The sequence below is a fragment of the Ursus americanus genome, chromosome 1 (assembly GCF_024610735.1).
Source record: "Ursus americanus isolate L20-20 chromosome 1, mUrsAme1.1.p, whole genome shotgun sequence".
In the NCBI taxonomy this organism is placed as follows: Eukaryota; Metazoa; Chordata; class Mammalia; order Carnivora; family Ursidae; genus Ursus; species Ursus americanus.
In genome coordinates this window covers 86,351,948-86,374,514 of record NC_142127.1, presented here as the reverse complement: position 1 = coordinate 86,374,514, position 22,567 = coordinate 86,351,948, and the positions used below count along the sequence as shown (strand labels likewise).

Genomic DNA, 22,567 nt, shown 5'->3' with positions numbered 1-22,567 from the left:
TCTACTTTTAAAATGATAGAGTGAAAGTAAAAAAAAAAAGGAGATCTCTGCTTTACCATTTCTTGGTCATTAGACCATAGTTTTGGTGAATATAACGTTATTTTAGATCTATATAAAAATGGACATGAGTTCATCACTGGTTTCTAGAATGTTCTTTATTTTTGTTGTTTGCATTTTGATACCTTATTTGCTTTATTGGCTACACTTCTGTATAATTTTTGCATAAATGAAGTGGTTACCTGCTTATTTCCTAAGTGCAATCATTTTTTTGTCTTTCCTTTTTGTTTGGTTCTCTTTTTCTCTCCTCTTGATCTTACTTTTTCTTTTATGTAACTAGTGATTTTTAGCACTCAAGGATGTGTTTTTCTGTAATTTATGCACATTTCTCTAATTCTTTATAAGTTATTATGCTATGCACACATTCATATGCAGAGTTTTTTGTCATTGTTTGCATTATTAAAATGAGGTTACATTAGAATGCTTTTCTATATATTGCTTTACTCACACAACAATACCTTGTGGAAATTCTTCCAACTCAATTGGTATAGCTTAATTCATTCTTTTTGAAAATTGCAAACTTTTTCATACCATAGAATTTACTCAGCCAATCCTCAATTGTTGGGCATTCATTTTGTTTCCAGTGTTTCCTTTTTATTTTTTTGCTAATGTAAATAATGTGACAACAAATACTCTCATGCATATTATTTATACAGTGGTATTTTTATTTCATTGAGATGATTGTTTAGGATTGAGGGATTGAGGAATAATGTATTTTATTTAATGACTGTTGTCAAATTGCTTTCCCAACAAGGCTGTAACACATCCATTTCCACCAGTAGTGTATGTAAGCATCCTTCCCCTATCCTTGAACTAGGGTGCTTCTGTAGTAGTAAAGTGAAATGTATCATTGGAAAAAATGACTAACTTCTGGAAACTCCAGAAGGTATGTCTTCATTTTGACTGTAAATTCACTGTGGATAGTGAAGCAAACCCTACATTTTCCAGAATTGTTAAAAGTGATTTTGACCCTATTAAAAGCTGCCATTTAAAAACTTCTGACCATGTGGGAAATTTCTGACACTATTTTTTTTTACTAGCTCCACCTTTTAGAACTGTTTCTTAAAGCTGTGTAACAAAATAAGATACCTTCCTGAAATATAGGAAAAATAGTAATGGACCAGATCTGTTTTTCTTTGTCTTTTAGTCTAATGTAACTCTGAGGCAGCTGGCCGAATTAAGGGAAAAATCTCAAGAGTGGATGGATAACTCCCCCCTTTTCATGAATTCTTTCCACCTGTTAAACCAGACAATTCCCATGCTCCAGGTAGGAGACGGCTCTTTCTCTTCCATAGGAATTATAATTCTTTGAGATTTTAATCACTTTCATTATGGGAATTCGCAGATAGTAACTCAGAATCCATATTCAGTAGATTAAATTGCCTGTCCTCCAGAGAGAAAATCTGAGACAGGATAACAGATCTGTCACTCACATTCAGAATCATCCTCAGCTCCCATGATGCATCCTTTCTCTCTAATTCAGAGATAAGCCATCTTACAGGTTGAACTTGATTCATAAATACTGACATAAATCTTGTTTTCCAAAACTAAAATGCGGTAAAAACTACTTTAAAATATGCTTATTTTATTTGTTCCTCCACTTTAAATTATTTTTTTGCTATCTTAACAGAACCAGAGTTCCTAAAATATTAATATTCTGAAGAAGGACATTAAATTTGGGGAGTTCTTCGGTTGAAACATACGACACTCTAGGTTAAAGATTTGACAGTGCAACTCAAATACAATGCACAATGGTTAAAAAGTGTAACTGGAAATTCTTGCAAAAGATACAAGGTTTTCTGAAGGTGATAAAAATAATGTGAGGAAATGGTCCAATCACAAACAGAGATGTCGACAACCAACGATGGAGCAACAGAATCAGACCAGTTACCAGCTAGAGAAGAGAAAACTGGCAGGAAGGAAGGCAACATAGGAACTTCAAGAGAGAATGGCTTGCATATCGAAGTATTGAGAGAGGCCCAAGGAAGATTGATGGAGAGCTAAAATATATTTGCCACTGCTTCCCCAAAAGGCCTTCTTATAATCATGCTCAAGAAGCTAAATATAGAATAAAAGATTTGTAGCACACGACTTTGTCAGAAAAATTACACCCAAAGATGCTTTGCTCAGTCTTTGTTTTGACTAACAATTGGCACATAGTTACAATTACAATCTGGCTCTTATTATAAATAATATATAAAGTTTATGTTATAATATTATAAATAATAAAATACATTTCTGAAACAGATATTTAATAAGTTAATTAATTTAAAAAGTAAACTTCGATTAAACACCTTCCCCACAATTTACTATTAAATTTGGTCCTAATTTTAAGTATGTTCATTTTAAGTGGCCCCCTCTTTTTTTTTTTGATGAATCTTGTAACAAAGACCACTTGAGTAGTACTTTATTGACATATGTATTTTCCTAAATGGAAGATTGCTCCTTTTTTCCTAAAACTTTTTTCCTGTGGAGCAGGAAAAAAACCCTACACATGTTATTTCATTAAGGAACGTTTTGTTGGCTAAAACAGTGAATGAACAAAAGACACGATCTATGCCTCATAGTTCCAAAATGCAGTAATTTGCTGTAGAGAAGCTCTGTGACCATCTCCATAAAGAGGCCATCATCTAATGGCAGCAACTTTATTCTGTTCTAGACCAAAACAAATCATTATTCTCAGTTATTGAGGACAAACTTATTTCTACAAATGTACACAGAATTTGAAATTCAAAGCTTTTAGCGTCACACCTGGCTTTGCCAATGTGAACCTCTAGACAAAAGATGTAAGACACTCGATCTACAGTTTATGAATCTCTAAAATGAGTGTCTTGATAGCCACTACACAGATGTGTGAGGATCATATGTGTGGAAGCATGTAAAAATATTACTTATATATCCTAGGACTGATTGCAAAAGGAGTGGTGGGAGAATGGCCATGTGGCTCTGTGGATCATCTCTGAATTGCAGCTAACACAGGGCCTTGTTTATTACTAATGCTCTGATTCAGTTTTTCCCCGATGCACAAATTACTTCCTGGTAGATAGTGAGACTTTAAAGGATTTGGCTTAGCGCAGTCTGAGTATATCATAGCCATTGGTCTACATGCTGCCAACTACTCTTGGATCCCTCAGCACCTGTGGATTTAGCAAATTAATTCTATTGTATATATGCTCTGTTAATACATATTATTCTTAATCATATATCTCCATGATAACAAAACTGAAGATCTTGGTAGGAAGGACAGAATAGTAAGTAGTACTGACTCGTCCTCTAAAGGGAAAACCAACTTAAGCCTGGCTCACATAAAAACTAGGCAATGAATTAACACATAGGATAAACATCTTTTTAATCAAGTTGAATTCTCTGCCTTCAACTTTCCCCTTGGCCCTTACTGATTTTGTGTCCGCAAGGGACCTCAAGGTGTTATGGAAAACTGTGTGAGAAAATTAAGGTAAACTGTATTAGACAGTGCCCAGTACACAGTAACATCTCAGTAAGTGTTACCTAGTTGTACTTCTACAGTGGTAGAAGCTATGTCTACTCATTCAGAAGATAGCTATAACAGTCTTTATATGTCAAAGCATTTATGAAATTTTCAGTCTTTCCATGGATATAGAGTAATTTAATGTTTTATCATCAGTTCATTTTTCTATGTTCACATAATTGTGCCTTTTACAATATAAAATGATAGTGTAGCAATTTACATTTGACTGTCCTGATAAGATGAGTCATTTCTACCTGCTTTACAGAAAAGTAACACGAAGCTGGAAAAAGCCAAGTGCTTGCTGAGAGCCAGTAGCTAGGAAGTAGTAGAAGTAGGATACACGGTCAACTGTGATATGAAATTCCATATAGACATCACAATTTTTAGAAGTTGTTTTAGTTTGTTTCTGTTGAACAAAATGCAGCTATGAAATTCAGCCACTGCAGTTATGCACAGCATATATCAAAAAACAAATGATGTAATAGCCATGGGTAAACTGACTGTTAGGGTAAATATAATTTCTTACTGTTGATAATTAGATCTGGCTACTTTAGCATGCTGACCAGTTTGTCTATAGATAAGGAAAAAACCAGCCTTTCTAGTCATGAGCAGCCATGTACCTTCTTTTTCTTTCTCAAGGACTTGTATGTGAGCACCACAAGGTGAGGCACTGGTACTACAGAGTGGGGGTTACTTCATTTCACTGAAGGTATTATTAGAGAGACAATCATTAGACACGTTTTCCTCTTGTATTGAAACTGATTCCCTATTATCATTTGTTAGAACACTCTAAGGAACCCCTTTGTGCAAGTTTTTGTGAAATTCTCTGTGGGACTTGATGCTGTTGAACTATTGAAACAGATAGATGAACTCGGTAAGTCCAGATTCACAAAACTTCTGTTCACTAGTCGTGTCAGAAATGTGAAAAACATGGTTGCATTTGAAAACGTTTTGTTTTTTTCCTGTATTTTATTTTTAGCTAGTTATTCTAAGTAGAATCTTGGATATATCTATCCGTCTTTTCCCCAGGTAGTTGTATAATTACAAGTAGTAACAACTATGTGGATACCCAGTATCTGCAGTTAGTTTCAACAATTATATACTTCATGTAAATGCAGCTTTTCCTGCAATCATTGGTAGGTTGGTAGGTTGCTAGAAATAAGAGGACATTTTTTTTTTTTTTTTTTTGGTAACTTGATGAAAAGCAGGTCCTTAAGGACAAAGGAAAATGAAATGGTTTATGCCTGGCTATATTTAACATTTTATCTCCACTGGCCTCAGTATCAATTTGACTAACCCAGAATGTACCTGGAAGAAGTTATTGAGTTAGCAAAAGCAAAACAAAGCAATGAAGAGACTCAAAAGAAAATAAACGTCAATCAGTATTCAAGGTTGGATCCTCCTCTCACGGTCATTTAAAAGGAACAGGCAAAGAGGATCAAAGGAAGCTGTCTGAACTTATGCATTCCCTCTGCCACATCCCCACCTTCAACCTAAGGGATACAAGACATCTAATTCAGTCTGTGTCTGACTCGCTGTTGCTATGCAACCACAAGTATGAGGAAGGGATTGAGAGCATCTGAATTTGGCTGCAGTAGAGCAAGTGCCCCTCCTCCTCCCTGGTGCTACTGGGACATAAGTGACATAGGTTGTAAACCAGCAGGGAAGAATTATGCTTACATTTGTCTTGTATATAGTTGTGTGCACTTCATGATAGTTGCCTGAATTTGACTGAAGAAAGATATTAGTGGATTTATTCTCTGAAAGTATCATTTGGGTAAGAAACCATTTGATAAAAATATCAAAAATATACTACAAAGTTCACAAGTTTTATCTTCCTAACTTTAAATATAGAAGGGGAGTTCTAGAATTTAAAATTAGACTAAAATGAATGTAGCAGAGACTTGATGTTCCTATAATTGTATATGTAATTTAGTATCTAAGAGTTTATATAGTTTGAACTGAGGGAGCACTGACCCTCATTGCTCTTCTTTGATCCTCTCTGCCAGCATGTCTAAGGAATCCTTGGTGTTGTGTTGATTTCCAATGGCCACTGGAGGCCACTGTTCAACCACAGTTTTGCCCCTCCCCCACCAATGTCTATATCAAACAAACCATTTCACTTTAAATTCTAATGAGAAATGCATTTAATAAGCTGCCCTCTGTGAGAAATTAAGTCTTACATTGGACTGTGGAAGAGTCATGTTTGGGTTCTGTGAGGAGGGATTTATGATACTCACAACATTCTTGGTATTCATGACGATCAAGTCAGTGAAAATTTAATTGGCCAAGTGATTTATTAACTTGCAATTTCATATTTACCCTTTGTCTCGGTTGATTTCCTCATAAGGAATCATGAAATTGAAGAGCAATTAAATCCTCTTTCTTCCAGAGTAATTACCTAAAATAAAATCTTGATCATTTTGTCTAGATTAATACAGATATCAATAGAGAGAACTCACATAAGGTTTTAAATCAAACAGTTTTAGAGAAAGTTGTTCACTATGTGGCGTAGATTCTCACAGTCTCCTAAGAAACTATTCTGTAGCATGCCTTATTGAACAATATAGTTTATTTGTTCTACACAATCTACGTAGATTTTCCTTTAAGTTCTTACATTCACATTATCTGAATAAAGTGAGTGTGTCCATTTACTGTAAACTTCCATCTCTAGTTTTCTTCCCATGTGGATGTATTTTTTAAATTATTCACCTTTAGTCACTGGCTAACCAAATTGTAGCAGAATATACTTTTAAGTTGGCTCATATCACTCTTTGAACTTGGGTCTACTCTATCAATCCTAGCTCAATGTTCTGTTCAATGAATATTTGCACATCTGGACCCATTTTCCCAGGTGTTACTAGATATTTTTATTACCAAATATTTTAAATTCTAGTAAATTCTACAACTTCCTATTACTCATAATCTAAGTAAGTACTGACTAAAAAGTCAGTATTTTGTCCCATTACTACTAGAAACAATATTACAGTACAACATTATAATATATGTTTTGTCTGTTTTGCTTTGTTTCTTTAGATATTCTAAGGCTGAAATTAGAAAACAGCATTGAGATCATTGATCAACTCAACACGCTATCTTCCCTGACAGTAAATATTTCCTCCTGTGTATTATATGACCGTATTCAGGCAGCAAAAAGCATAGATGAAATGGAGAGAGAGGCCAAAAGGCTTTACAAAAGCAATGAACTCTTTGGAAGTAAGTGGTATTCTACTAGAGTGTGAGCTTCTCTTTGTACTAAAATTGGCCAAATTCTTCCCTCACCCCTTTCATCAAGAACTCAGGAAAGTAGTCTGGAGGGGGGGACGGTCACTGTCCCCTCTGATGTCCTTAGAAATGAAAACCTTTCATGTAGTTAACCCACTATATTGTCTGACAAGACATCCACAAAAGTATGATTTTGTTGGCATGGTTAAAATGAAGACTGAAATGGATTACATAGTTACAGGGTGAGGTTGAGTCCATAATCAGTCAAGATTATTCATTTTATCGTGGTGGTTTTTTTTTTAATTTTAGTAAGTGGCTTAGAGTGATATATTTAATCTGGCCACTTAGTTTGTAATTATATTCTCAAACTCCTGCTTTGAATCTCTGAAGTTGTCACTTCCAATTAGCCATCTTTTCTGTAAATTAGGAGCCTGAACTTACTGTCACATTACAAACTCAGTTGCCTGTTTGGCTGCCCCCTAAGTGTACCCTCCAAACAATGAATAATGTCAACCATAAAATAACCTTTCTGCTGTTGTTGCCATTTTATTTTTAGGTGTTATTTTTAAGCTTCCTTCTAACAGAAGCTGGCACAGAGGCTATGACTCTGAAAATGTCTCTCTTCCTCCTGTCATAAAATATACCATCCGCATGAGTCTCAAGACCGCACAGACCACAAGAAGCATAAGGACCAAGATTTGGGCTCCGGGGCCACACAATTCTCCATCCCATAACCAGATCTATGGCAGGGCCTTTGTTTACTTACAGGATAGTATTGAGAGAGCAATCATTGAATTGCAGACTGGAAGAAACTCCCAGGAAGTAGCAGTCCAGGTCCAGGCAATTCCATATCCCTGCTACATGAAAGACAAGTAAGTCCCTTTTAATAGCCAACCACTTTTCTGAGAACTCATTTCTGTGTATTCATTCACATGGATCAAGCGAAAGACTCTTTCATGAAATTTTTGTCAAATGCTTGTTTCTAGGCAAGGGTCCACACCACAGGGCACAGCTCCACTCTGGCTGCCTGTTGTTACCAGAATGATGGTCAAGTCCTTATCAAGTGGTTCAGGTTTTCTCGATCATAACCTTTAGCTTTCCAAGTACTGTGGCACTTGATGCAGGAGAATTGGACTCCAGACCTGAGTGCAGCGCTGCACGATTTGGATGCTACCCACTCTCTAGTGGTCTTCCCTTTCTCTAAGCAAGACAATCTTAACATCTCTTCCAACTCTCAAATTTCAGTAAAAATCTACAAGTGCATGGCCAGTCTTAAGGAAGAATTTTGATAAAACACATTATGGATCTCTTAAGATAAATATTATGCCATCTGAAACTATGTTATGCACTACCAGTCCACGTGCTAGGAATCTTCATCTAAAATGGTTTGCTGGGGGGCGCCTGGGTGGCACAGCGGTTAAGCGTCTGCCTTCGGCTCAGGGCGTGATCCCGGCGTTATGGGATCGAGCCCCACATCAGGCTCTTCTGCTATGAGCCTGCTTCTTCCTCTCCCACTCCCCCTGCTTGTGTTCCCTCTCTCGCTGGCTGTCTCTATCTCTGTCGAATAAATAAATAAAATCTTTTAAAAATAAATAAATAAATAAATAAATAAATAAATAAATAAATAAATAAATAAAATGGTTTGCTGGGGTGCCTGGGTGGCTCAGTTGGTTAAGCGTCTGCCTTCAGTTGAGGTCATGATCCCAATGTCCTGGGATCGAGCCCCAGCTGGGGCTCCCTGCTCAGCTCCCTACTCCCTCAGCCTCTCCCCCTGCTCCTGCTTTCTCTCTCTGTCTCAAATAAAATCTTAAGAAAAATAAAAGTAAGGAAAATGGTTTGCTAAATGGACAAAAAGTGTAAAGTATGGTTTAGACAACTGAATTTGAATGGTCAAAAACTCTGCCAGTCGAGTAGCAGTGACTGGCTCCTCCACTCTGATCATAGTAAGGCTCATCCTCCTGCGTAAAAGCTGGAGGCTGAATATCACTTAACAGAAATTGCATTTGCTATCCAGCCCAATTACTGCAGTTTATATACAATTCGGATGGTTCTGGGCTTTTTTTTTTTTTTTTTCATTTTTATTTCTATCGATGCGTCTGTCTCCTCTGGCTGCTTCAAGAGCTATAGATGAAATGAGGTCAGGTAACCCTCTGTGCAGCAGTGATACGGGGAGACGGATGAGGATTCCATCCATGGGCTGCCAAGGTTAGCTGCTTATTGTGGAGGCCGGTCAGTTCCTTGCAGCCTGAACTGTGTGTGAACCACAACGGCTTGCGTGAACAGTAAAGACCTGTGGGTTCAATTAAAAGAAAATTCTCATCTTATTTTCCTGCTCATCTTTTTCCCCTTGTAAATTTTGGCACCTAGGATGGTGGGTACCTGGATTTTCTTTTTTAAGAAGAAAAGTAACTGTACTCTGCTTTCTTCATGGGAGAGTATGACCATAGTATCTTCCAAATACATATAAATTCTTTATTGCATACAAATGCTCCCACATATATTATTTCCTTTGTTCTATCCAACAACCCCAGTAAGGTAAGAGGGGGCAGGTGGTATTAAGCATATTTTCCTGATGAAAAAACTGAAATCCAAAAGGGTTAAGTAACGTGTCCAAAGTTGTATAGCTAGTACCTTACTGGCCCTTCAATTAGGAAACCAGCATTTTCTCCTTATATTAAACCAAAGCTAAACCAAACCAGTCTTAAAATGCACAATCACTTGGAAGAAACATTACAGGGAATATGTTATTAACGAATGAGGGCCTTTGCCTAATTCTACGGCCAGAAACACCATTAGGGCTGGACCTGAACCAAGAGAAAATTCATTCAACAAATATTGTTTAAGTGCCTACCCCATGCCAGGCAGTTTCCCAGGAACCAAAAAAATTGGATATGGCCCCAACCCTCACTCTTCCCTCTTCCAAAGAAAAAGCCCAAATAATCCTCATGTCTTTGATGGTGATACACTTCTGATGTTAAAGTTATAATGAATGATGGTGATGTCATGTTCCATTAATATTTGCATTTTTCATGAGGAACTTGAAGGTAATTCCTTAGCCTTACAGATTAAAAAGGAAATGGCCTTGGTACTGTTCTCCAAGTGAAAATGTCAGTGGAGACTACTATGGAAAACAGGTCAATTTAGAGTTCCTCTCATTGAAAACTATTCATTTGCCTTACCCCATAGAAAGGTGGCTAGTGTCAGAACCATGGTTCTCAAACTATGGTCCCTGGACCAACAACATGGACATCACCTGGGAAATTGTTTAAAATGCAAATTCTTTATCCCACTGCAGATAAAATAAATCAGAAGCTCATGGGTGAGGCTCTGAAATCTGTGTTTTAGTAAGCCCTTCAGGTGATTGTGATGCATGGTTAACTTCGAGAAACACTGCATTGGAACTTTCTGGTGTCATGGGAGACCACTCAGGAGTATATTTGGAGCCCGATGCAGCCGTCCAGTGACTGCCTAGTTTAGCACATTATCAGGAAAGACATTGCTATACTGTGTATGAAACATCTCCTGGGGCATGATTTTGAGGAATCCGGGTTCTTTGTTTGCATTTTAAATTGAATGCTTTGAGTTTTATTGTATTTCATTTGGGGAATTTAGTTTAATAATAACTATGAGCTTCTAAAGAGTAGATAAATACAGTAATTTGGGAAGATATAGCTTTTAGCTAGATAAACTAATCATCATCTAATTTTATATCTGCCTTTTAGATAAGAATTTGGTTTAGACAGAAGGGTTTTGAGCTTTGCAATTATATCTATGTAATAATTATTTTCCTAGACAGGACCTACTCAAACACGCTCTCAACAATATGGTAATTTTATCTAACAGTCCGGAGCTGTTTTTCACTTTTGCAACATTACAGTAAGAAAATCATAGGCGTACTGTTAAGTCAGCTTCACACTTCATAAATAAGGGAGCGATATTAATGACTATTCTCAATTTCAAAACAGGAGTACAATTTCACTGTAAGAGGGCATGTGTTCTTTATATATTACAATCTGCATAGATGGTACTCATTTGGGTTGCTGAATTTTTGTTTTTATGTTTTTGTTTTTCTTACAGCTTCCTAACCAGTGTCTCTTATTCTCTTCCAATTGTGCTCATGGTTGCCTGGGTTGTATTTATAGCTGCATTTGTAAAAAAGCTTGTTTATGAGAAAGATCTCCGGCTTCATGAGGTATGTCGAGACTCTCCTCGTATTATGAATAAGATCCGTTTGTGTAATAATTACTATGATTTTCATCATGGCTATACAAACTCAGAAAGCCTGACCCGCTCCTCATGAATTTAAAAAGAAATATTTTATGAATCACAAAGGCAGCTGATACGGCAATATTTTTTTTCTTATAAAGTTACATAGAAGCCATTTTATAAGTGCCTCTGAAAAATGAAATATAAATAATTCTGAGTAAAATCTGAGTACAATTTATGATCCTAACAGTAATTTTGTCCAAGAAGTTCCTATAGGACTTAGGATCTAACTCAGGAAGTTTAAATAATAACAGTAATAACTAGTAAGGCAGGAAGACTGTTGGCATGGTAACTAAATGAGTCCAAATGAAAATAGATACAGATATATGGACATAGACACATAGCCATAGACAAACAGATGGCTTGTTCCAGCTCCCATGAAGCAAATTCTCTTTCTGGTATACCTTGTCTTCTTCAATTTTCTTCTTCTCTGTCTTCCACTGACTCATGATTTATAGCAACTAAGAATTTCATGTTATGCTACTGACCAGGCTAATAGTATAATGATGAAAGACAGGACCTGGGATGTAAAGCATGATCTGTTCTGGAGCATGTTCCTCGTCATTATCTCCAGATCCCAGGTATCTTACTTTTTAGAATTTATGAAAAAGCGTTGTGTGATTTGGGGGTTGTGTTGGAATAAGAACTATGTTATCTGCTCATCCTGTAATGAGTCCATTCTTACGCTCACTCCTGCAGCGAAAAGAAAGCAGAAACACTTCAAAACTGGGGCACAATAATTCTTGCAAGGCCTGGCTGACAATCTGACATAATGAGGTTAGAGTAACCTGTTAGCCCACTTGCGCTTTCCAGACCGACTTTGCCAGTGCTTCCAGGCTATTGATTCTTTCTCCTCATAAGGTACAAATTACTGCTTCATGTTTTCTGTGAGCTCAGCCTCGGGTTTCCAGGGGTGTCCTAGAGTTTGAACCTATACTTCTTACCTTTTGTATTTGAATTCTGGCTGATCCTCACAGCTGCATTTTTATATTTCAGTTATAATTTGGTAAACTCGTTATCAGCTGGTTTGAGCTCTGTTGTGTTCAGGACTGTGTGCAATGCATTCTTAATTCCAATTTAGAAACTTGAATCCATGCCCTAAACCAGAATTTTGGTTGCAAGCGCCTACCTTATATTTCACTTTCAGGTTCCTGGTACTCAGAAGTGACTCTTCACAGACTAAAGGGAAACTTTAAAGTAGGAAACTGTGATAGAAACTGAGTTCTTTTCTACTTCAAAGTAAATATCTTAAAAGCAGTATTTGTGGTAGAAACACCCAGTAAATATAAGTATTCTATTGTGTATATATCATACGCACACTGTATTATTTTGTGTCTGACGATGATGCTCTTTGAGTGCATCTGTAGATGCCACAAAAAAATCAAAGCATAATGAAGAGTTCTTTCTTAACTGAAGACATGAAAGACATACTTGTAATGACGAACCAGTTTCTGTTTGGTAGCTTCGTGTCTTCATTTTGCATGCATCTACCTACAAAATTTAACTACCCGATCTTGGCCGTCAAAGTCATATAGTGGAAGATCACTGAACTTGGAATCAGAGAATCAGGCTTTGAATCTTCCAGTTCACTTGGACTCAATCCGTTAAACTTTCTAAGTCTTACCATCTAGACTTAATTCAGCAATATATTTCCAGAATGTGGCTCTCTCACTGCCATAACAAGAAAGGCATTCAATCATCCATACTTTATCAATTCTAAGGTCAAGATTTTTTTCCTTGCTTCTTAAAGCCTCTGAAATTGGGATGCATTTGATGAGGTATCATCATTTATTTGGTGGTGATTTTTCTTTCTTGCTGCCATGTCAAATAATGGCATGTCTTAAAATCAGCAGCATCCTAAATTCAAAGGAATGCATTGTATTTGTGAGATGAATTGATGGAACCAGGGGTGGAATGAGTGGAATATTCTCAATGCCTCCTGCTCAGCCTTCCTGTACTGCCCATGGTTTTCATCTTACCTCCTGCCTTTTAGAAGTGAAAAAGCTAAGCCCAGTGAGTGAGAGGTGGCTTGTGAAAACTGAGGAGCTAGTTAGTGGTAGATCTAGGTCTGGAACTCAAAATGTCTTGACTTTCAACCAAACCTTTCCACAGCATAGCTGCTTTTCTTCTCACAGTCTTAGTTTCGTGGCATAGACCCTTAAAGGCTTTTGAAGATGATGATGGAAAATCTCTTAGGTTACCAGAGACTCAAAATCACTTTTTAATACCATCATTTTTATCCACTAAGTTCTAAAGCTTTTAATTCCCTGCATCCTTCTCATTCCAATTAAATAAAAAAGGTAAAAAAAAAAAAAAGAAAAACCTTTTTCGTTCTGTAATTGTTGTTAAATCTGGGCAAGAAAACCAAGGTAGTTGCTATTTCAATGAAGCCCTTAATCCTTGCCCTTGTTAAAGTATGACTCCAGTGAATTCCTTTAACTTGAGGAATTAGCGCAAATATTAATGCCCAATAAGTTTGTCGATGAAATTAAGCCTGTAGTTTAAAAAAGAAAAGATAAGAAAACTATTTTGAAATGGCTTTCAGTTGGGTTTTGTTCTGTGGTCCTTTCTTTTACCAATTAAAAAATTAAGGCTATACAAAAACTGATTTACAACACACGGAAAAATACTTTCTCACATTATTTTCTTGATTTATGAGTTAGCTTCTAATATAAGTCATTTATGGGGATTTCGGTACTTATATTCAGCTGGAGACAAAATTTGGAGTTCTTCTATCTCAGTTCAGATAGATAACCTAAAATATCTGTGGTCTGGAAAGATGTTACCAAGAATTATGTAAGGGATTTAGTTCTTTGGTGCTTCACTTTAGACAGTGTTTAGCTTTCTTGATAGACACTACCCATCATATGAGTGGGGATTTGGAACATTGCAGGCAGTGCTCACAACATCCTTTATATCTCACTAAAAAACAATAATATAAAAATCTACTGTTAAGAAAATTTTTAGTTGAGGTAGAAAATGGTATTACTCCTTACAAATTAGTGCTTGACAGATATGAATATTTGTGATTTCTTTCCCTGAAAGCATTAATGTCAATTCCTGTGCATAAACTTCTCTTGAATGTGGCAATCTTACAGAATCCCTTCTCATTATTTTCTGCTATAAACTTCTCTTGAATGTGGCAATCTTACAGAATCCCTTCTCATTATTTTCTGCTATAAACTGGAGCAAACTCTGACCACTGTAGAGGGTTTTCCTTGAGCAACAGGTTATCAGATATTGATGAATTGCTTCAGGCAGGTTTGGGAGGCTTGAGACAAGTGATTCTTTGACTGGAAAGCTGGCACCTGACATATGTCACTCTGAGGAGCATCCAACGACATCCAGGAAAGCGTAGCCAGACGTTCTCTGTGGGCCATCTTCCATCAGCAACTTTGGTCTTATTTATTATAACGAAGCTGGCAGTGAATCTGGATAATTTATGGATAACTTACATGCTCTCATTGCTCTTTCTCTTTATGAATAACAGCTGTTCTCCTCATGGCATAAAATCGTGAAGTTTAACACTGAAATTTCATGCTAGAATGTTAAATAGTAAACACTTTCGGAAGCACCTAACTCAGTCCATTTCAGTAAGAAGCAGTGATCATTCTCCAACTTTTACCGACTCTCAGGAATAGGAATCTGATTTCGAGTCTTGAAAATTTCAAAATTACAGTGATAAACACCTGTAGTCTGGCCTTCAGGTTTGCCAGATTATCTTTTAATAAGGCTATGAATGGAGAATTTTCTGGATATATAAATGTTTTATACTGCAGCTATCAGTTTTTGGGGAAGCAAGACATGTTTGGTCAGCTGTATCTCATGTCCTTGATAGTGTCCTAGACATTTTACATCCACCTTGTGAAATGTTTTGACATTGTCTCCTACTGACAGACACTGCTGGAGAGAAGATATTTTTCATATAAGCCACATGAAATTAGGTAGTGAATATCAGCTTTGGAGTAGTTATATGGGTCCCATAACTCCCCAGTTAATTATAAACTCAGTTAAATCTCAAAACACAAATAGGAAAGGCAATAAAAAAAGCTAACATATCATGATCATATTTGAATAGGCGAGTGTCTCTAAAATGCAGTCATCGAACATGACATGGTAATTTTCTCAAATGGATTGGGGAGCAGAGAGAAAATTTCGCAAATAAGACCTGTGAGGTATTTTCTCATACCGAAATGTAATTTCGTTTTCAATGATAGATGCATAGCAACTGGAGGAAACCTTCCATAGTGCGTCTTTGCTCCATGCTGGTTTTTTTACTTTGACCCACCCTTCCATTCCTATGGAAACATAAGTTGAGTCTTTACTGCAAAGGGCGGGAGGGCCTGGGAGGAGAGAAGCAGTAAGGAGGGAGGAGGGTAAGGAAGAGGGCAAAGTTAAGAGGAAAAGTCACAGGCTTTTTCTCAGTGGTGATTAGCTTAAGGCCCACAGCTTAGACTGTTGGCAGTCAGGTAGCTGTTTCCATGGCAACAAGAGGAGCAGCAGAGTTATCAAAATGTGATAAGTTGCAAAGGCAGAAAGTAAAATTCACTATTTCACGTGTAGAGCAAAAGATTCGGCACATTCCTTCCCCCCCCCCCCAGACAAGTTAGTTTTAAAGGAGGAGGACATTGAAAATCCTTGATTTTTACCCAAAACACTGGATTATAAAGCTGTTAGTGGAGCACTTCTTTTGTTCTTTTTTAAAATGGACTGTTAGTTCCATAAGCTTAGCGTTAATCATGTATTGTTAAAACTGGAAATGAGGCTCTCCAGGTTCCCCCGAAGTGCAACATGTGACCAAATTCAAGGCAACCAAGATCCAGGGGAATTTACATCTTTCAGAATCTCTTTGAGTTAATGCTCAAATGCATCATGCTGGCTGTTTTTCTACCTTAGTGGAATGCCTCGGCCTCCAGGGATATCACTGAGTTATTAAAGAATATAAATTGAGAGAGAGGTATAGATGATCTCAGATACATGAGTTCATTTCAGGTGCATGAATGTCTTTCTGGAAAACATAGGTGACAGACCTGCCCTAAACACCCAGTGATCTTAAGGATGGGGAAACTGTGCCAAAACACAGAAAGTCTCACTTCAAAGTTGCATGTTTTAATTCTTACGAGTCAGGTTTATTCTCTTTCTCTCAGGAACAAGAGTACTGATTGTGTTGTCCATTAATGTATCTTTTTTTAAAAAATGGAGTTTTATTATCTCAGTCCCTACACCAAATTTGAAATCAACCATGTTTTTCTATGAGCTTGAAATACTCATAACTGTACAAATGTCAAATTCATGTTGTAAAATTCTTCAGGAGACACCATAAATTTTGATAATCCATTCTAAACTACTTTAATCTGGATCCATCAGTTAGATACCAGTTATAAAATGAAATTGGAAAAAAAAAAGAACCTCACCATCCAAATCATCCATTACACTGGGGCACTCTGAAAGCATATAATTTAAAATGGGCTGATGTAAATGGTCATATTAATTTTACAAATCCTTGACTTATGAAAATCATTAAGATGTCTGGTTCCGTATATATGAAGAGTATCGTGGGCATTTTGGCCCGGTGCAGGAATAATTGCTATTTGAGAGAATGTTGGCTCAAAAGTGGCTAACGCTTTTTCCTTTCTGCAGTACATGAAGATGATGGGTGTGAACTCCTGCAGCCACTTTTTTGCCTGGCTTATAGAGAGCATTGGATTTTTACTGGTGACCATCGTCATCCTCATCGTTATACTCAAGTTTGGCAATATTCTTCCTAAAACGAATGGGTTCATTTTGTTCCTGTATTTTTCGGACTATAGCTTCTCAGTCATTGCCATGAGCTATCTTATCAGTGTCTTTTTCAATAACACCAACATTGCAGCCCTGATTGGAAGCCTCATCTACATCATTGCCTTTTTTCCATTTATTGTTCTGATTACAGTTGAGGATGAGTTGAGCTATGTAATAAAAGTATTCATGGTGAGTCAACTGTCACAACTGAATGGCCAGGGTGTGATAAGAATTGATTCTCCTTATGTTTTTAGACTCTTAAACTGAAAGTTCATTTATCTAATTGAAAGGTTCTATGATTGCAAAATAAGCTTAACTATCCTAATGATAGTTTTTCCTATATTGCTGTATACTGTACAAGCATAAGACAATGAAAAAGAGACTTTTCTTAACAGCAATTCTGTTAAGAAATAATTTCTGAAGAAAGAATAGTTAAAATGTACTGTGTTACATTTTAAAGATCATCAAAAATTCTGACTTCTTCTCTGGTCCAATCCCTTAAATATCTTAAAACCTTTATAACTGGAGTTATTCTCCTATATAAATAATTTTCATGGTTTTCATAACTAACATACAGTATTACTTATAGGCATAAAGACAAATGCACTGACAGTATATGATCAATTTTGAGTTCTTTTCTGCCTGTTTCAATTCAAAAGTATTGAATTAATTTAAGAAACTTAATGAAATCGTTTAAGAATACTTTGAAATTTGGAAAGTAGAAAAATAAATCTCACTGAGAGTCGTATTGAAACTTTGGTGTTTATGGAAATAGTGTTGAATAACTTTCATTTAATATTAACTGCTTTGGATTAAAAGGACATTAAATTTCTAATGTGTTGCATTATAAGTATTCAATCGATTTGTATTTTAGTGTATTTTAATTCATAGTACTTCTGTTAACCTATAATCAATTTATGAAGTAAAAACATCCTCTGGCTCCTAATGGTTTATTTGATTTTAGTCTTAACATTGCATTACCCTGTAATTATCTATTTTATAAATTTCTAAGCAACATTTACTAAGTATAGATATATGTTTTGGATTTTTGACAAATATTTTTCAAGTTGTAATTTTCCTGCTTTTGTTTCCTGCTATTCCCTCCTCTCTTCCTTCAGAGTGGTAGCGTGCTTGATAAGAGACCTCTGTATTTTTAAATGCACTTAGGGAGTTAGTGTCAATTTTTCCTATGTAAGTGTCCAAAGTTTTAAGTATGTTTAGATCCCTCTTTTACAAAACTTTAAGAACTATCATTGCTGTTTATTTTCTTCACAGAGTCTGCTGTCCCCAACAGCATTCAGTTATGCAAGTCAATACATTGCAAGATATGAGGAGCAAGGCATTGGTAGGCTCACTTCCTTTAAAACTGGATTTTAGTGTTCACAACTGCAGTATGTCTCACAGAAGAATAAATATATGTGTTCACTTTTTAGGTCTTCAATGGGAAAATATGTACAGTTCCCCAGTTCAGGATGATACCACTTCATTTGGCTGGCTGTGCTGTCTAATCCTAGCTGACTCTTTCATTTATTTCCTTATTGCTTGGTATGTCAGGAATGTATTCCCAGGTATGAACATATTTCCTACAGATATATTTTTCTGTATAGTTTTCATAATTACAAATCAGCTAATGTAGATTTTCTAATATTTGGTTTGCTATATACAGTCTCAAAAAAAAAAACAACTTAGATCCCAGAATTAACCATAATTTTCCAGGATGAGATAATACACTGGTGACTTCTTTCTCTAATGTTCCTTTATTTTATTTTATTTTAATTATAATTATAATTTAAATTTTAATTAGTTAACATACAGTGCAATATTGGTTTCAGGAGTAGAATTCAGTGATTGATCACTTACATACAACACCAAGTGCTCATCCCAACAAGTGCCCTCCTTAATACCCATCACCCATCTAGTCCATCCCCACCCACCTCCCTCCATCCACCCTAAGTTTGTTCTCTATTGTCAAGAGTCTCTCACGAATTGCTTCCCTCTCTCACTTTTTTTACCCCTTCCCATATGTTCATCTGTTTTGTTTCTTAAATTCCAAATATGAATGATACCATATGGTCTTTGTCTTTCTCTGACTGACTGACTTCACCTAGTATAATATACTCTGGCTCTAGCCAAATCATTGCAAATAGCAAGATTTCATTCTTTTTGATGGCTGGGTCATGTTCCATTGTCTATGTATACCACATCTTCTTTATACATTCATCAGTCGATGGATAATTAGGCTCTCTCCATAGTTTGGCTATTGTTGGTTATCTGATGTTCCTTTAAAGGATGAAGTGGATTAAGAAGCATGGAATCCAGTCTTTTCAAATAGGCTTTTAAGATGTGATAAAGCAAAAACCAGGTCTCTTAATTCTAAGGAGAATTTACCAAATTCCAGTGGAAAACACCAGTTGAGTCCCCCATCCTAGGTCTCAAGTAGTCACCACTTTTAACATACTTGAGAGCTTTTCCATTCAGTTTTATTGATGTTTGTACATTTTCCTGATGTTCTAAATGAGTAAAAGAATATCGTTCCATTTATATAAAATTCCTATAAAAGACAAATATAGAGATAGAAAGCAAATCAGTGATTGTCTAGAACTTGGTAGAAGCAGGGGTTATCTGTAAATGGTCATGAGAAAACTTTTTGAAGCTATAATGCATGGGTGGTGGTTCTAATGCATGGATGGTGGTGATGGTTACACAACTTTATATTTACTAAAAATCATCTACCCCTATACTGTGATGACTAAATTTTATGCCATATAATTATACCTTAATGAAGCTGTTTTTAAAAAAGAATAAAAGAGAGCTTTCCTTTTTTGCTTTACTTTGGAAACTGAGACTACACTTTAGTTTGCTATAGATCAAAGACATGAAAATACTTTCTGAACCATATATAACGTTCTGTTGTTTAGTTTCTGATGTTTCATGTTAACAATCAACTAATATTTACTCTTCCTAATACATTTTCATTACAGGTACATATGGTGTGGCAGCTCCGTGGTATTTTCTAGTCCTTCCTTCCTATTGGAAGGAGCGATTGGGATGTACAGACGTGAAGCGTGAGAAAAGCAATGGCCTTATGTTTACTAATATCATGATGCAGAACACCAACCCATCTGCTAGTAAGACAAGTAGGTCAACAACAAGCATTATTATGACAGAAGTGATATAAAATTTACATGACTGGTGATTTTAATTAGGTTTTTCTAAATGGTGAAATTATCATCCTTTTAGTCATGGATGAATATGTCTACACATATGTGTTTAGACTCTTATGGAGATTAAATTGTGGCTTTTTCTGGGCTCATTAGCTCAGTTGGTTAACATATGGAGCTAATTAGGCCGAGATTGTAGATCCCTTTGTGGTCCAGTTAGACACACACAGAGAAAAATTTTGTTCCTTGGCCACAGACTACACCCCTAACTCCAGCCATCTGTCACTAGTCAAATAGAGTAACCAAGTTATAAGTACAGATAATTTATCATAACCCATCACCAACACTGGACACAAACAATTGAAAGCTCATGACTTACTGACATTGGGTAAGTAGTGCCATCTTTACAAAGTAAGGATGACCCATATCCATGGTCTATTTGTGATTCCTGAAGCACATGTAGATAGTAATCAATCAACTGGAATCTATAAGCCACAGATCTGAGCTGGCCTTGTCACCATAAAATCACACCTTATAGACATTTTTTTCCATAAGTTGGTATTATCTTTTCTGATGAGAGGAACAAGACTTAAAAAGACTAATATTTGAGATCTTTGAATAAAGGAGAATTCATTATTATGATACTGTATTCTAGGACTACCTATTCTGACAGAAGAGTGATACCAACCTTAGAAAACGTGGTTCCTCACTCTCATTCATTCTTTAACCAGATGACAAGGAGGCTAAAGATAATAGATCATTTGTTTCCAGAATTCTTTTTACTTAGAGGGCTGTATTGTTATAGTCTTCAATTTTTAATTAAGGAAAAGTCTAGCTCTAGCTGCCTTTTCCTTCTTTGCGAGCTTAGAATTCTTTTCTTGATTTCCTTCCAGGTCCTGAGTACATTTTTCCCTCCAACATTGAGCCTGAACCTAAAGATCTCACAGTTGGGGTTGCGCTGCATGGGGTCACAAAGATCTATGGCTCGAAAATTGCTGTTGATAACCTCAATCTGAACTTTTATGAAGGACACATTACTTCATTGCTGGGGCCCAATGGAGCCGGGAAAACTACTACAATGTATGTTACTTTTTGAACACTTACTGTCATGGAAGCGTATTACTTAATATTTCCTCACCTCTTTTATAAAGAATAATGTTATTACATCTCCCAGATGTATTAAGATAGTTCAATTTGTTTACTGTAAAATGGAGTCTAAATCATAGGTCCCAACCTGTGTGCTCAAAAGCCAGATGAGACCCACCCAGTATTTCTTAAAATTTTTAGTTCAGTGCCAATATTTTAAAATGGAGAAATGTCCCAATAAAAAGAAATGTTCTTGACATTTCTTGGATAATAGGAAGTTCAGGCAACATTGGGTCCACAGTCCTAGGTAAGGACAGTTGGTTGGGGCTTAGTGGTGACTGTTCTCTTAAAGGGGACATCTGCTTTCTGATTTATTCCTGTTCCCACAAATCTGCACTGTCTCATATGCCCAGTCTGTTCCCTTTATTTGCATTTCTATTCTGGCCTATGTATAATTTTGAGTTTACACACTCTGCTATAAACACACTCAGCCCCAGCTGCTCCTCGCCTTGATTCATGAAGAAAGAAAAGAATCAGCAGCCATCAGATACAGATCAAAAAGGCTAGGAGCGGTGCACGGCTGTTCTTTCTCATTCTTCACTTAGCCAGCATTTTCCTGTGTCCAAAAGGAGAAGAGATTCAAATGTTTTTAAAGTGACATTCTTTTGAATTTTTTTTGTGACTCACTGCCAGTGCTCCACATGACTTCGCCGGAAGTTAGTGCTAAGATGCTGTTGCTGCCCTGGTCCTTATTTGAGAAAAAGTGTCAGATGCTGGATATCCTATTTAATATCATCATAAGTAAGCTCAGTGACTGCCAAAATATATTCAAATTAATTTTTCTTTTGTAAATAAGAGGGGACAAAGGAAGGTCATGAAATGAGTGAATGTGCAGTTGCTCTTATTTATAGGGCCTGTTTAAATTCAAAGTTGGCTTTCTAGTGAGCATACAGTGCTTAAAAGCAGGATTTCTAATAGGCAATAAGAGACCAATGAAGAAAAGAGATGGAGAAGGCTCTTGAAGAGGCTGTAATTTTAGCTGAGAAAGTCTCAATTTTAGTCTTCTGAATATAAAGAATGAAGTATATTGTTTGTAGTTCAGTGTGTTTTTATGGGAAGAATTGCATATAATATCGATGCCCTATTTAATCCATGGTAGTCATTTAAGGTCTATTATGCACAAGGAACAAGGTACTAGTTAAGTACTGAGAGAGAGAGTGGTGAAAAAATAGGTCCTTTGCCAGATTTGTGGAGCTCACATTTTACTGGAGAAGAGGGATATTAAATAGTTGCCCAGTTTACTAACCATCTGAAAGATGATGAGCAACCGTCTGATAAGATAGAGAATAATCACAGTGTAGAGAAAGGGACTGAAGGTGACCAATGTTCACATGGGAAGGTGAGTTAAGAGACTCTGATGGGGGCACCTGGGTGGCTCAGTTAGTTAAGCGTCTGCCTTCGGCTCAGGTCATGATCCCAGGATCAAAGCCTGCATCGGGCTCCC

The 22,567-nt window shown here is 36.5% G+C and overlaps 1 protein-coding gene across 3 annotated transcripts in view; it reads left to right on the top strand.

Annotated features, from left to right (window-relative positions):
- The window catches only part of ABCA12 (ATP binding cassette subfamily A member 12), a 218,662-nt gene that overhangs the window by 152,271 nt on the left and 43,824 nt on the right, over nucleotides 1-22,567 (top strand). For 2 of the 3 annotated variants that reach the window (XM_087866525.1, XM_087866554.1), the window contains 10 exons: nucleotides 1,205-1,324; nucleotides 4,328-4,418; nucleotides 6,581-6,760; nucleotides 7,326-7,641; nucleotides 10,847-10,961; nucleotides 16,676-17,005; nucleotides 18,092-18,161; nucleotides 18,250-18,384; nucleotides 19,798-19,953; nucleotides 20,871-21,057. In XM_087866525.1, coding sequence (XP_087722651.1) covers nucleotides 1,205-1,324; nucleotides 4,328-4,418; nucleotides 6,581-6,760; nucleotides 7,326-7,641; nucleotides 10,847-10,961; nucleotides 16,676-17,005; nucleotides 18,092-18,161; nucleotides 18,250-18,384; nucleotides 19,798-19,953; nucleotides 20,871-21,057 — 1,700 coding nt within the window. The remainder of the gene's footprint in view (nucleotides 1-1,204; nucleotides 1,325-4,327; nucleotides 4,419-6,580; nucleotides 6,761-7,325; nucleotides 7,642-10,846; nucleotides 10,962-16,675; nucleotides 17,006-18,091; nucleotides 18,162-18,249; nucleotides 18,385-19,797; nucleotides 19,954-20,870; nucleotides 21,058-22,567) is intronic. The other variant, XM_045806142.2, reaches the window with a different exon arrangement.